Genomic DNA, 13,981 nt, shown 5'->3' with positions numbered 1-13,981 from the left:
GGGGCGGGCCGGTGGTCGGGGCGGTGGTCGGGGGGCTGGACCGGGAGCCGCCCCGCCCGCAGCCACAGCCCGGTGGTACCGGGGGATACCGGGGGGCTACCGGAAAAACGGCGGAGGAGCCACGCAGCCGCCATGGAGCGACCGGCGGGCAGGAGGGAACCGGACGGCGATTACGGTACCGAGCATCCCTACCGGGGCTCCCCGAGACCCTCCGGTATTCCCCAAGACCCCCCGGTATTCCTCACTCCCGGGTTTGGGACCCTCGGGTTGGGAACTCCCAGATTTTGGGGATGCTCGGGGTTTTGGGGACCCCCTGGCTCTGGGGGTTTTGGGATCCCCGGGTGTGGGAAATCCTAGGTTTGGGGAGTCGCAGATGGGTTTTAGACAGCCCCAGGGTTTGGGGATCCTCTGGTTTGGGGGATCTCCTGGTTTTGGGACCCCCAGATTCGAAGGATTCCTTGATTTTGGGATTGAGAACCCCTCCAAATCTGAAGACCCCCAAATTCAGTCCCCCCCCGCTTTGAGGACCCCCTAACCACCCCAAGGAGCCTGCAGGGGGTCTCCCATTTTTAGGGGGTCTCCCATTTTTGGGGGGGGTCTCCCATTTTTGGGTTGTCTCCCATTTTTGGGGCTCCGCGTTGTGTCGCCGCTCCGGTAACTCCTCCGGTACCGCGGTGACAACACCACAACCAACCCCGCCGCCCCTCCCGGGACCCCCGGAGCCCCCCAAGCCCGAACCCCCCCGTTCCTCCCGGGCGGGGCTCCCCTTTGTTCCCTCCGCAGCCCTGACATCACCGGATAGCGCCGCCGTTCCCGGTGATTTATTGACCCAAACACAACCGCCGCGTCACCGGGGAGGGCTGGCGGGGAAGCGGCACCGCCCGCCAGCCCATTCCCGGCTGGTTAACCGGACGTTTCCCGTTCATTCCCAACCTCCGGGCTCGGTTTCACCGGGCCGGAGCGCTCCCCGGTGCTTCCCGGTACCGGAGCCCGGTGTCGCCCGGACTGCACCGAGTTTCTCCCGGTTCCCGAACTCGTTCCACCCGGAGGCAGAGCCAGCTCTCCCCGGTGCTCTCCGGTGCCCCAGTCGGTTCTCCCGGTGCCGCCGCTCACCGGGGCGGGGCTCGGGCCACGCTTGCGCCCGGGAGGGACGATTTTGGGAGGGAGGATTTTGGGAGGGAGGCGGAGCTGACCCTGTCCAGCCCAGCCCAGCGCGGCGTGGACGGGAGCGGCGGAAGCTCCGGTAGCCCCGGCAGCTCTCCGGGATGGGGGGAAACGGGGACAGCTACTACGGCAAGCACGGTAACGGCGGCGGCGGGAGGGTTTTGGGTTCTCCCGGTGCTCCCTGCCAGTCGGCGGCACCGCCCGCTGTGGGTTGGGGACGCTTTTGGGGTCCCACCGCAGTTTGGGGACAATTTTCGGGGTCCCACCGCGGTTTGGGGACACTTTTTGGGGTCCCACTGCGGTTTGGGGATGATTTTTGGGGTCGCCCGAGGGTCAAAGCCGCTCCGCGGCGCCGCGGCTCGGTGCGGAAAGAGTCAAACGGCGGAAAAACAAACCCGAAATGGGCGGAAAAAGGAGAAAAAAAAGCGAAAGAAAAAGAAAGCAAAAGCGGCCGCGCCCCAGAGGAGGGAGGCTGAAGTTTTTTGGGGTTTGGGGAGGGCTGAGCGGGTTTTGGGGGGTTGAGGGTTTGGGGTTCGCCCTCCCCGGCGGCTGCAGAACCGGCCGGACGGCCGCGGTCGGGACAAACCGGGACAAAACCGGGACAAAACCGGTTCTGGCGCGTCGCGGCGGCGCCGGGATGGCTGCCGGTTGTGAGATCCCCGGGGCAATATTTGGGGTCTCAGAGTTTTGGGGTCTCAGAATTTTGGGGTCTCGGAACACCCCCAAAGAACACCGTTCACTTTGGGATATTTTGGAGTTCTCTCCTATTTCCGGGGAGCGATTCCTCTTCCCCAAGTCCCCCAAAAAGCGATCCGGGGGTCTCAGATTTTTGGGGTCTCAGATTTTTGGGGTCTCAGATTTTGGGGGTTTTGGGGAAGAGAAATCGCTCCCCGGAAATAGGAGAGAACTCCAAAATATCCCAAAGCAAACGGAGCTGCTGTGATCCCCAAAATCGGGTCTGTCCCTGCTTTGGGGGTGTTGTGAGACCCCAAAAATCTGAGACCCCAAAACCCACCCCAAATCCCCGGTAACCCCCCCCGCCCTGCGCCGCTCCCACCCTAAAAATAAAATATTCCCACCCTAAAAACATTCCCACCCTAAAAATAAAGCGGAGCGGCGCCGGCGAGGCCGCGGCGGGGGTGGGGTGGCTCCGGTAACTGCCCGGTAACTCTCCGGTAACTCCATGGTAACTCTCCGGTAACTCCCCCGGTAACTCCCCCGGTAACTCTCCGGTAACTCCCCGGTAACTCCATGGTAACTCCATGGTAACTCTCCGGTAACTCTCCGGTAACTCCCTGGTAACTCCATGGTAACTCCATGGTAACTCTCCGGTAACTCCCCGGTAACTCCATGGTAACTCCATGGTAACTCTCCGGTAACTCCATGGTAACTCCATGGTAACTCCCCCGGTAACTCCCCCGGTAACTGCCCGGGATTTCGGGTCACTCCTGTCACCGCTTGGGGACATTTCCGGGCAGAGCCACCTGTGGGAAATGAGTTTTTCCCAAGGCTGGGAAGGTGATTTTCCTGCTGATTCCGGTTATCCCGAGGATATTTTTGGGAATTTTTTTGGGAATGTTTGGGAATGTGGGGTGAGGAGGATGAGGAGGATGAGGATTTCCTTCCTCCCATCCCACCCATTCCTCATCCTGTTCCTCTTCCTCACCACAGGAACGCCGCAGAAGTTCGACCCGACCTTCAAGGGTCCCATCTATGACAGGTGAGCAGAGCGCCCTGGTGTCCCCAAAAATTGGGGGATCCCAAATCCATCATCCCCTAACACAGTGTCCCCGACAATTGGGGGATCCCAAATCCATCGTCCCCGAATTGGAGATCCCCAAATCCAGGGTGTATCCTCAAACCCAATGTCCCCAAATCCAGGTGTGTCCCCAAATCCACTGTCACCAAATCCAGTGTCCCCAAATAATGTCCCCAAATCCGATGTCCCCACCCTTCTGTCCCCCCAGGGGCTGCACGGACATCGTCTGCTGTGTCCTGCTGGTGGTGGCCATCGTGGGCTATGTGGTGGTCGGCGTGGTGGGTACGTCCTGGGGTCACCTGGGGGTCACCTGGGGGGTCACCTGACAGGTCTGGAGGTCACCTGGTTGGGTTTGGGGGTCACCTGGTGGGTCTGGGGGTCACCTGGTGGGTCTGGGGATCGTCTGGGGATCACCTGGGGGGTCTGGGTGTCACCTGGGGGGTCACCTGGCAGGTCTGGAGGTCACCTGGTTGGGTTTGGGGGTCACCTGGGGGGTCTAGGGGTCACCTGGGGGTCACCACCCTGTTCCCCCCAGCCTGGACCCACGGAGACCCCCGGAAGGTCATCCACCCCACAGACAGCCGCGGGCAGTTCTGCGGCCAGCAGGGAACCCCAAATGAGTGAGTGCCGGACAGACCCCAAAAACCCCAAAAAATTTGGGGTTTTCCCCCCAAAACTGGGCAATTTTGGTTTGTTTTCCAGGAAAAAACCTTTTCTTTTTTACTTCGACATCGTCAAGTGCGCCAGCCCGCTGGTGCTGCTGGAGTTCCAGTGTCCCACCACACAGGTGAGGCTGAGCACCTGGAGTCCCCAAATTCCCAAAATTTCCCCCAAAATTCTGGCTGTCACCTGCAGCCCCTCAATGTCCTGGCTGTCACCTGCAGCCCCTCGCTGTCCCAGCTGTCACCTGTGTCCTCTCCCCCCCAGATCTGTGTCACCAAGTGCCCGGACAGGTACACCACCTACCTGAGCACCTACAGGAACCAATCAGCTCTGGAGTATTACCGGAATTTCTGCATCCCAGAGTTCAAGGGGACGGCGAAGGTGGGTTTGGGGTCACCTGTCCTGGGCTTTGGGGTCACTCCTGTCCCCCAGCAATGTCCCCAGCTGATGTCCACCCCGCTGTCCCCACCCAGGCCCCCCTGGAGGTGCTGAAGGACAGGGAGTGTCCGGCCATGCTCATCCCCAGCACGCCGCGTGAGTCCCCAATTAACGAGCAGCTCGTTAGCGATCCTGCTGGGATTTTTTGGGGGAATTTTTGGGGATTTCGGGGTGGTTTCCCGCTGAGTTTCCCTCTCTCCCCAGTGGCACGGAGATGTTTCCCGGCCATCCAGGCCAGGAAGGGAGTCATCACAGTGGGCAACAAGACCACCTACGACGATGGCCACGGGCAGCGCCGGAACGTCACCGAGCTGCTGGAGGGGGCCAAGTGAGTCCTCGTTAAAAATCCGCTTAATTAGCGGTGATTAGCCGGTTTGGGGTGTGTGGTGCTCGCCAGAAATCCTGCACAGAAATCCCGTGGTGGAGGGGAGAAGGGGGAATTGGTGGTGTGGGATTTTGGGATTTTTTCGGAATTGATCATATGGAATTAAGGAAATTTTTTGGGGTTTGGGGTTTCTCCAGCTCCATGTAATTTGGAATTTTCTTGAGTTTGGGGTTTCCCCATCTCCAGGGATTTGGCCATGTGGAATTATGGAATTTTTTGGGTTTGGGGTCTCTCCAAATTCCCTCTCCACGCTGTTTCCCTCGCAGAAAAGCCAACGTGGTGCTGGAGACTCGCCAGCTGGCCATGAAGATCTTCGAGGATTACACCGTGTCCTGGTATTGGATCATCATGTGAGCACGGGGACAAAACTCTGGGATTTCTGGGGATTTTGGGGACATTTCCCAATGGGATTTTGGGGACATTTCCCAATGGGATTTTGGGGACATTTCCCAATGGGATTTGGGGACATTTCCGTCCCGCAGAGGTCTCGTCATCGCCATGCTGGCCAGCCTGACCTTCATCGTCCTGCTGCGCTTCCTGGCCGGGATCATGGTGTGGGTGATGATCGTCATGGTCATCCTGGTGCTGGGATATGGTGAGTTTCTTCCTGATTTTCCCAATTTTTCCTGATTTTTCCCAAATTTTCCCTGATTTTTCCCATTTTTTTCCCCATTTTTCCCCACTTTTTCCCCATTTTCCCTGTTTTTTCCCAATTTTCCCCCAATTTTTCCCAATTTTTCGCACAATTTTTCCTGATCTTTTTCCATTTTCCTATTTCCGGTGGGATTTGCATGAAATAATTCACCTGCCGTGTCCCTCAGGTGTCACCTCCCTGTCACCTGCTGTCACCTCTGTGTCACCTGCTGTCACCCAGCTCTGCTTTTAACGCAGAATTTTCTGCTTTTAATGCAGAATTTTTTATTTTTAATGCAGAATTTTCTACTTTTTTTGCAGAATTTTTTACATTTTAATGCAGAATTTTTGACTTTTAATGCAGAATTTTCTACTTTTAGCACAGAATTTTCTGCTTTTTTCACCCAATTTTCTGCTTTTTTCTCAAAATTTCTGCTTTTTTCGCCCAATTTTTTGTTTTTTTCACAGAATTTTCTGGTTTTCTCAAATTTTCCGTTTTTCACCCCAGGAATCTTCCACTGCTACATGGAATACGCGAAATTAAAAGGGGAAGAGGGATCGGACGTGTCCCTGGTGGATTTGGGATTCCAGACTGACCTGCGGGTTTATCTCCACCTGCGGCAGACCTGGCTGGCCTTCCGTGAGTTTGGGATTTGGGATTTGGGAATTTTGGGATTCGGGAATTGGGAACTGGGATGGGGAATGCAATGAGGTCACAGCGTGGTTTTGGGCTGTTTCCACGTGAAAAAGGGATTTTTTCCGCAGTGCTGGACATTCCTGGAAGGAGATTTGAGGAATTTTGTGGGAATTTCGTGGGAATTCTGTGGGAATTCTGTGGGAATTTTGGGTGAATTTCGTGGGAATTTCATGGGAATTTTGCAGGGAATTTTGTGGGAATTTTGCGGGAATTTTTTGGGAATCCTGTGTCTCTAAATCCCCTTTCCCCTGGCAGTGATCATCCTGTCCATCCTGGAGTTGGTGATCATCCTGCTGCTCATCTTCCTGCGCAAGAGGATCCTCATCGCCATCGCGCTCATCAAGGAGGCCAGCAGGTGTGGCCCTTGATTGATATTTAAATTGGGTTTAATTGGAGTTTTTCTGGGGTTTAACTTGGTTTTTAAACTGGGTTTAATTGGGTTTAACTTGATTTTTAAATTGGGTTTAATTGGGGTTTTTTCAGGGTTTAACTTGTTTTTTAAACTGAGTTTAGCTGAAGTTTCTCCAGGGTATAATTTGTTTCTTAAACTTGGTTTAGTTGGGTTTTTTTTCAGGGTATAACTTGTTTTTTAAACTGGGTTTAGTTGGGTTTTTTTTCAGGGTATAACTTGTTTTTTAAACGGGGTTTAGTTGGGGTTTTTTTCAGGGTTTAGTTTGTTTTTTAAACTGGGTTTAACTGGGATTTTTCCAGAGTTCAACTGGGGTTTTTCCAGAGTTTAACTGGGATTCTTCCAGGGTTTAACTGGGTTTTTTCCAGGATTTAACTGGGATTTTTCCAGGATTTTCCCAGGGTTTAACTGGGATTTTTCCAGGATTTTCCCAGGGTTTAACTGGGATTTTCCCAGGGTTTAACTGGGATTTTTCCAGGATTTTCCCAGGATTTAACTGGGATTTTTCCAGGATTTTCCCAGGGTTTAACTGGGATTTTTCCAGGATTTTCCCAGGGTTTAACTGGGATTTTTCCAGGTTTTTCCAGGGTTTAACTGGTGTTTAACTCTCTCGTTTCAGGGCCGTTGGTCACGTCATGTCGTCGCTGCTTTTCCCCTTGTGCACCTTTTTCCTGCTGTGCCTCTGCATCGCCTACTGGGCCAGCACTGCTGTGTATCCTTTTCTCTTCCTCCACCCTTCCTCTTCCTCTTTTCCTCTTCCTCCTCCTCTTCCTCCTCTTCCTCCTTTCCTCCTCTTCCTCCTCCTTTCCTCCTCCTCCTCCCTAAATCCCATTTCCCCGGGAAGGAAATTCACCAGAAAATCTCAGGCACAGAACAAAATCTTCTTTTGGATTTACCCTAAATCTCTGAGATTTAACCCAAAATGAACCCTGGGGTGGGAGAATTGAGCCTGGTTTGGATTTAGGGTTTGGATTTAGGGCCGGGTTTGGATTTAGGGTTGGGTTTGGATTTAGGGTTGAGTTTGGATTTAGGGTTTGGATTTAGGGTCAGGTTTGGATTTAGGGTTTGGATTTAGGGTCAGGATTTGGAAAAGTTCCTCTCCTTAACGACGACCTGCAGCTTCCTGTCCACCTCCAACGAGGCTGTTTACAAAGTGTTCAACGAGTCTGCTTGTCCCTTCTCTGGGCAAACCTGCAAACCTGAGGTGAGGATTTGGGCAACTCAAAACCTGTCAGAGATGAGAATCTTCATTGCAGAGAAATTTTTGGGATCTTCCCAGTGGATTCCACCTTTCTGAGCTTGGCTGCGTTAATTCCTTTTGAGCTGTTGTGTAACTTGGAGCTCCTGGAAAACCAAGTTGGCTAACGATCTCTCCAAACATCCTGGTCACTCTGGGCTGACCACCACTGTCCCCTGTCCCCTCCAGACCTTCAACACCAGCAACGTCACCAAGCTGTGCCCCGACGCCCAGTGCCTGTTCGCCTTCTATGGCGGCGAGACGGCTTACCACAAATACCTCATCGTGCTGCAGTTCTTCAACGTCTTCATGTTCTTCTGGCTCGCCAACTTCGTCATCGCGCTGGGCCAGGTGACGCTGGCAGGTGCCTTCGCCTCCTACTACTGGGCTTTCAAGAAACCGGACGACATGCCGGCCTTCCCGCTCTTCTCCGCCTTCGGCCGCGCGCTCCGGTGGGTTTGTCACCATGAGGGTAGCCAGGAGCTGTGGGTTTGTCACTGCCAGGGTGGCTGGGAGCGGTGGAGTTGTCACCAGGAGGGTGGCCGGGAGCTCCAGGAGGTGCTCCTCACCTCCTCACCCGGGTGACATGTCCCCAGGTATCACACTGGCTCGCTGGCTTTCGGCTCACTGATCCTGGCTGTGGTTCAGGTGATCAGGGTGACGCTGGAGTACCTGGACCATCGGCTGAAAGGTATTGGGGTCGGGATGGTGGGTGGGGTTGGCTGTTCCTGCATCCCTCAGTGCCACAGACCAGGCATAAAATCCAGAGAATCACTCTGGGATTTCAGGAGAGAATCACGATTTTTATTTTAGATTCCTGTAGTCACCTATTCCTCCAGGAGGGGAAGGAATTCCTCCCTGTGAGGTTTTGGGATGGAAATCCCAGAGAAGCTGCCCCATCCCTTGGAGCGTCCAGGCCAGGCTGGGATCCCAAAATGTGTCCCTGCCCGTGCTGGGGGATGGAATGGGATGAGCTCCAAGCTCCCTCCCAGCCCAAACCACTCCACAATCCCATGAAGCATTTCCCAGGGCAGGAGCCAAGGGCTGTGCCAGGGAATTCCGTGCTGCCCAGCCGTTCATCGGGAAATGTCAACAGCGGCTGGCGGCGTGGGAAGAACATCCTGAGCCCTGCAGCCTGGGGGGGTTGAAATCAGGGCTTAGGAGGGGCTCTGGGGGGCTTGGAGAAGTTTCTGGAATATCCAACCCCTCTGGTTTCGGTGCTGACCCCTCTCCCTGCGCCCTGCAGCCGCCGAGAACAAGTTTGCCAAGTTCCTCCTGAGCTGCCTCAAGTGCTGCTTCTGGTGCCTGGAAAAATTCATCAAGTTCCTCAACAGGAACGCCTACATCATGGTGAGAGTCGCCCGAAAGCGACGCCCTGGGAGGGCTGGGAGATTTCCCTGGGAATTGTGTCTCCCATGCCATGGGAATTTGGAATTTTGAGGCATTTTCCAGCTGTTTGGCTGGAAAAAATTGACCTCAGCCACATCACGTTGGTTTTGGGGAGGACCTTCTGTGGGTGGGGGGATTCAGATCGGGGTCTCCACAATGCCTGACCTGGTGGTGGGTCAGGAATCACTTCCAGGGTGGGATTGACGTGGGATTTGCACTCTCCCTGGGCAGTGGGCTCAGTGCAGCCCCATTTCTCTCCCCTCTGCCCCATTTTTCTGCCCCAGATCGCCATTTATGGCACCAACTTCTGCACCTCAGCCCGGAACGCCTTCTTCCTGCTGATGAGGAACATCATCAGGTGAGATTCTCGGGAATCACCATTCCCAGACTCCTGTTTGCTCCTCGGCACTTCCATCAGAACTCGGGGTGAGGAGAAGATGCAGAGACTCATCCCTCTCTCGTTTCCAGGGTGGCTGTGCTAGATAAAGTCACAGATTTCCTCTTCTTCCTCGGGAAGCTCCTCATCGTGGGAAGCGTGGGTAAGCCTGGCTTCTGGAAGCTTCTCCTTGGGATTTCTGGCTGCCATCGCCAGTTGTTCCACCCCGAAATCTCCTCAGGTCACCTCTCCCTCCTTTCCACCCCGTTTTCCACCTTTCCACGTGTCCCACATCCACGTCCATCCCTTGCTTTCCCAGGAATCCTCGCCTTCTTCTTCTTCACCCATCGCATCAAGCTGGTCCAGGACACTGCACCGCCACTGAATTACTACTGGGTCCCGATTCTGGTGAGCTGCCCTTTCCTTTCGGGGTCACTCTGGGAGGAAAGGGCAGGGATATCCCCCACAAACCCCTCCCCACACCCAGAGCCTCAAGGACCTTCTTTGTTGGAGGTGTTTTCCTGGTCAGCAGAGCAATGAGCCCTTTGTTGGCCGCGGTTGGCGCTGCTCTGCCCACTTTGGCCACCGTCCAGCGGTGCCTGAGGCCTTTTGTCCAAACTTGGGCTGCTCCAAACAGTCATGCCCTGTTTGCCTCTCCTCCTTCCCCTGGGGAATGTGGGATTCAGCATTTTCCTCCTCCTCCTCCTCCTCCTGCTGGCCGTGGCGTCAGCGCTGTGTTTTTTCCAGACGGTCATCGTGGGCTCCTACCTCATTGCCCACGGCTTCTTCAGCGTGTACAGCATGTGTGTGGACACCCTGTTCCTCTGCTTCTGTGAGTAGCAGCAGAACTCCCCCTGTCCCGTCAGGCTGACCCCCAGAAAACTGTCCAAAAAATGTCCATTTTGGGGTTTGCTGCCCATCCTGGGGTCCTTCTGTGTGGTTCTCTGTCGCTGTTTCCTCTTCTGGCTCCTCACCTGCCTTCTCACCTGCTCCCCACCAGCCTGTGCTGCGTTTCTCCTCCTGTTTCGGTGCTTTGGGCTCGGTGGAATTAACCCCAACTAACTTCAATTTCCCCTTTTTCCCCCTTTTTTTTATCCTCCTTTTCCACCTCTCCCTGATCTCTGTTCACACACTCTCCATCCTCCACCTCCGCCCTGTCTTCTGCTGCTTTTCGCTCTTCCCCTTCACGGCTCGGGGCTGGAAAAGGTGAAGATCTGGAGAGGAACGATGGATCTCCGGAGAGGCCTTACTACATGTCCCCCGAGCTCAGCGAGATCCTGCTGAAGGGACATCTAGAACCTTCCAAAAGCGCCGATAGCCAAGGCTAGCCAAAGACCCTCCTGGCCCCTCGACCCCGGCAGAGACTCCTGCAGTGCCACTCTGTCCCCTGGATGTCCCTCGAGGGTGGTGGGTGCTGACCCTCAGCAGTGTCCAGTCTGCCTTGCTGCCCCAAAATCCACGTTGCTGCGTCGAGAGGAGCCACCTGGAGTTGGTCAAGGGTCCAGTGTCTGGAGATCATCGTGGTTTTTGGCGTGGAGATCTTTGTTCCTGAGGCGTGGCTGGCACGAGGAGGGATCTGTGGGATGGGCCGAGAGGGTTCCACCACCCCAAACTGAGCTCTGGGGGTTTCTTCTGCTCTGCCCCAGCCCAGAGCAGCAAAACTTCCTTCACCCCTTTCCTTGGCACTTCCCTCACCCTTTTCCCGACTCTTTCCTCGTCTTTTCCTCCCTGCTTTCCTCACTCCCTCTCTATGCAAACCACGAAATTCCCAAGGATTTGGGAGTTTGGTTCCCAAAGGTTGCAGAGCTTTGGCTTCACTCCCACTGCTTCAGCACAGCCTGTCCTGTCCCCTGTCCCCTGATGCCATCACCGGTGGCCTTTGGGACTTGGTGGCCATTGGGACCTGGAGGGTTTCTCAGGATTTCTCCTCCAGATAACCCAGAAATTACTAATATTTAATAAAAAACAGCCATTGTGTGGCTCAGCCTCGGCCACAGCCCCCAGCCAGACCCTCCCAGCACAAATTTCCATCCCAGAGGATTCCAAATCCCTCTCAAAACACCCAGCCCGGGGCTTTGTGGCTTTGTTTGGGTTTGGGGTGTTGTTTTTCCACAGCTGGGATTTTTTGGGAGAGCATCAGGCCAATCCTGAGGGGAATCGCCATGCTTTGGCTCTGGAGAGAGATTTTGGGAAAAGCGATTTTGGGAAAAGCCAGGAGTTCCCTCATCTCTGTTCAACTTTTCCCCCTCCAAAACACCCAAATTTCTGCTTTCCCCTCAATCCCTGCTGGCCGTTCCCATAGAAACTGCCTCTCCACAATGAGCCCAGAGACTTTATTTAATTTGGGATAATTTCTGGAGGGTTCTGGAAGCTTCCACCACACCAACCCCAATATCCAAGAGGATTTCTCCTTGCAGTGGAGGACCTGGAACGCAACGACGGCTCGGCAGAAAAACCTTATTTCATGTCCCAAAACCTGAGGAAGCTGCTGAAGAAAACCAACAAAGGCCAGCCGGAGGCCTAGCGCCGTGTCCGGAGAGCGGCCGGAATTCGCCCCCACAGACCTCGGACCACCCACTCCTCCCCTTTGGGGGGATTGGTAAAATGCGGATTTTTTCATGGTTTAGCCTCAAATGTTTGGGTTGGTGAGGATGACAAGCTCGTCAGTGCTAATGAGCTGCAGGGCCTCGTGGAAATGCTGCTCTGAGAGGGGCAAAATCCAAATTTTTGGGACTCCAGAGGGAGTTTAATTGGGTTTGATCCCAGTTTGATTCCAGTTTGATCCCAGTAAATCCTTCTGTGGTTGGCAGAAGGAAAAAAAAATCATTTCCTTGGCTCTTGGGACGTGAAGGTGATACCCAAACGAGGTTCAGGGGTGTTTTCATCGTTATTTTCACCCCTAAATATCAAATTATGGTTGTTCATTCCTGCCTGGAGAGCTGGAATCACTTCCCATCTCCTGCTGCCCTGTTTTGGGGCCCTAATTAATTAATTCTTTTAGGAATAAGCTAATTAGTGGTTTTGTGGAGGGGAACAAGGGGGCTTGAGGCTCTGAATGCTTCTTGCTCCTCTGGAGGATCGTTGGTTTCTGCTGATTCCTCCCCAAAATCTTGTTTTCTATCCCCAAAATCTGGCAGTTTAGGACAAATCCTTCTCCAGCTTCCCAAACTGTGTGAGAGATTTTGGGAGAATTTTGGGATTTTTGGAGCTCGGGGAGGAGGAGTGGATGGGACTGGGAGAGATTTTTGGGTTCATTCCGGGTGATTTTAGCAAAGAGCAGAGCTTTGGCAGCTCTGGGCAGGAGAGAAAAAAGGGATATTTTTTTGAGGTGAGAAAGGGTCGATTAACTCTAAAATGTAACTAACTTAAAGCCAAAATGTAACAGAATTAACACCCCTGGGTTTGGGTGGAGCAGCAGGAGCAGAGCCAGGGATTTGAGCTTTTTTTGACGTTTATTTTTTAAAAAAATGACTTAAAAGAAATGCTCTGAGGCTTTGGGGAAAATATTCCCAGCTCCCAGAGATCCTGGGATCCCTTTGGCTGCTTTTTTTATCCCAATTTTCTGCCACTTTTAGGTTTTATATCATCCAGGGGATGTTTCTATGGAATTATCCAGTGCTTTGGGGGCTTTTGTATATTTTGCTTTTCTGGGATGTTTTTTGGTTGTTATTTGGAGCTTTTCTGGTGAATTTTTGGGGGAAAGTTTTGGTTTTTTGGACATTGCCAGGCAGAGCTTCCCTGGCTGGAATCAAACGCTGTCATTTCCCTAATTTTTTTTATTTTTAATTCCCCAAATTTTCCCTTTTCTCCAGTCATATCTGATCAGTGGACAGAGGAGGGGAAGGGAAAATTGAAGCAAAAAATAAATGAAGGAAAAAGTAAAACTAGAAAGGCAAAAAGACAGAAAAATGAAGGGAAAAGTAAAAATAAAGCTAAAAAAGTAACACGAAAGGTCAAATCAGGATATCCTCTGCTTGGGATAAGTGGGAATAATTCAGGGAATAACAATAGGAAAACAAAAAAAACGGGGAATTTGGAAGTCTGGAAGGAAAAGTGGTCAAGGAGAGAAGAAATTCAGGAAAATGCAACACAGGATTTGAGGACAAATAAGGATTTTTATTCCCAACAAGAGCAAAGTGGCTTTTTAGAGGTGAAAACTGACCGTGACAGGAAGCAGTGAGGGAAACATTCCTGTAAATTAGGATTTTTTTTGGGGAAATCTCAGCTGTCTGGGGGATTTGGTGTCCAGAAAAGCTTCACTCCAAGACTGAATTCCTTCTTCCAGGCAAAACTCCGTGTTTGAGGCATTAAATTGTGGAATTCAGGAATAACAGCACTTTTTTTTCCCTGTCTAGAAACGCAGCTTCTGTCCCTGCAAACCAATGTGGGCAACAAAAAAAAATAAAAATTGCTAAACCACACAGGGCTGTTTTACAAGGATATATTAATTTTTCATGTGTTTTTTGAGGCATTAATGGTGCTGTGACGCTCCAGAGTCTCCACGTTTATTGTTGTGACCAACAATAAAAAAGTGCCTGTTTGGACCTCGTTCTGTTGTGTTTTTTCTCTAAAATCACAGGGATGTGACACCAATTTTGCCGTATTTCACCCCAAAAAAGCCATTCAGGCACTCTTGGCTGCTTTGGAAGGCTGGAGGTCACTGATTTTGGGGTTTTTTGAATGAATTTGAGGAATTTACCAACAATCCCTGATCTACAGAAGTGTTTTTAACAGGCAAACTGCTCATTCAGAGACTCCTTTAATGTAATTTCTCTGATCATCAAAAGGTGTTTGGCTCCAAAAAGGCATCTTTGAGATCATTCACCTCACA

At 52.6% G+C, this 13,981-nt stretch overlaps 1 protein-coding gene across 4 annotated transcripts; it reads left to right on the top strand.

Annotated features, from left to right (window-relative positions):
* Nucleotides 1–44: 44 nt before the first annotated feature.
* SLC44A2 (solute carrier family 44 member 2 (CTL2 blood group)) lies at nt 45–13,694 on the top strand. 4 transcript variants are annotated; one of them, XM_085045863.1, is made up of 22 exons: nt 45–175; nt 2,836–2,884; nt 3,132–3,205; nt 3,459–3,543; nt 3,626–3,710; nt 3,851–3,967; nt 4,060–4,120; nt 4,229–4,352; nt 4,676–4,759; nt 4,892–5,004; nt 5,551–5,682; nt 5,995–6,094; nt 6,768–6,860; nt 7,268–7,352; nt 7,575–7,837; nt 7,982–8,076; nt 8,632–8,735; nt 9,059–9,132; nt 9,243–9,313; nt 9,470–9,558; nt 9,898–9,982; nt 10,357–11,555. In XM_085045863.1, the coding sequence occupies exons 1-22, from the start codon at nt 133–135 to the stop codon at nt 10,476–10,478; spliced, it is 2,148 nt and encodes a 715-aa protein (XP_084901989.1). In that variant the 5' UTR covers nt 45–132; the 3' UTR covers nt 10,479–11,555. The 4 variants fall into 4 exon arrangements, with proteins under 4 accessions (XP_084901989.1, XP_084901991.1, XP_084901992.1 ...); XM_085045865.1 differs by lacking the exon at nt 10,357–11,555 and adding an exon at nt 11,568–13,694 and having other exon boundaries at nt 47–175; XM_085045866.1 differs by lacking the exons at nt 45–175; nt 10,357–11,555 and adding exons at nt 1,142–1,302; nt 11,568–13,694.
* The last annotated feature ends 287 nt before the right edge of the window (nt 13,695–13,981 follow it).

Source organism: Lichenostomus cassidix, unplaced genomic scaffold (assembly GCF_008360975.1).
Source record: "Lichenostomus cassidix isolate B80296 unplaced genomic scaffold, HeHo_3.0 HiC_scaffold_39, whole genome shotgun sequence".
Lineage (NCBI taxonomy): Eukaryota > Metazoa > Chordata > Aves > Passeriformes > Meliphagidae > Lichenostomus > Lichenostomus cassidix.
The sequence above is the reverse complement of the archived record's forward strand: the minus strand, read 5'-3'. Positions and strand labels throughout refer to the sequence as shown.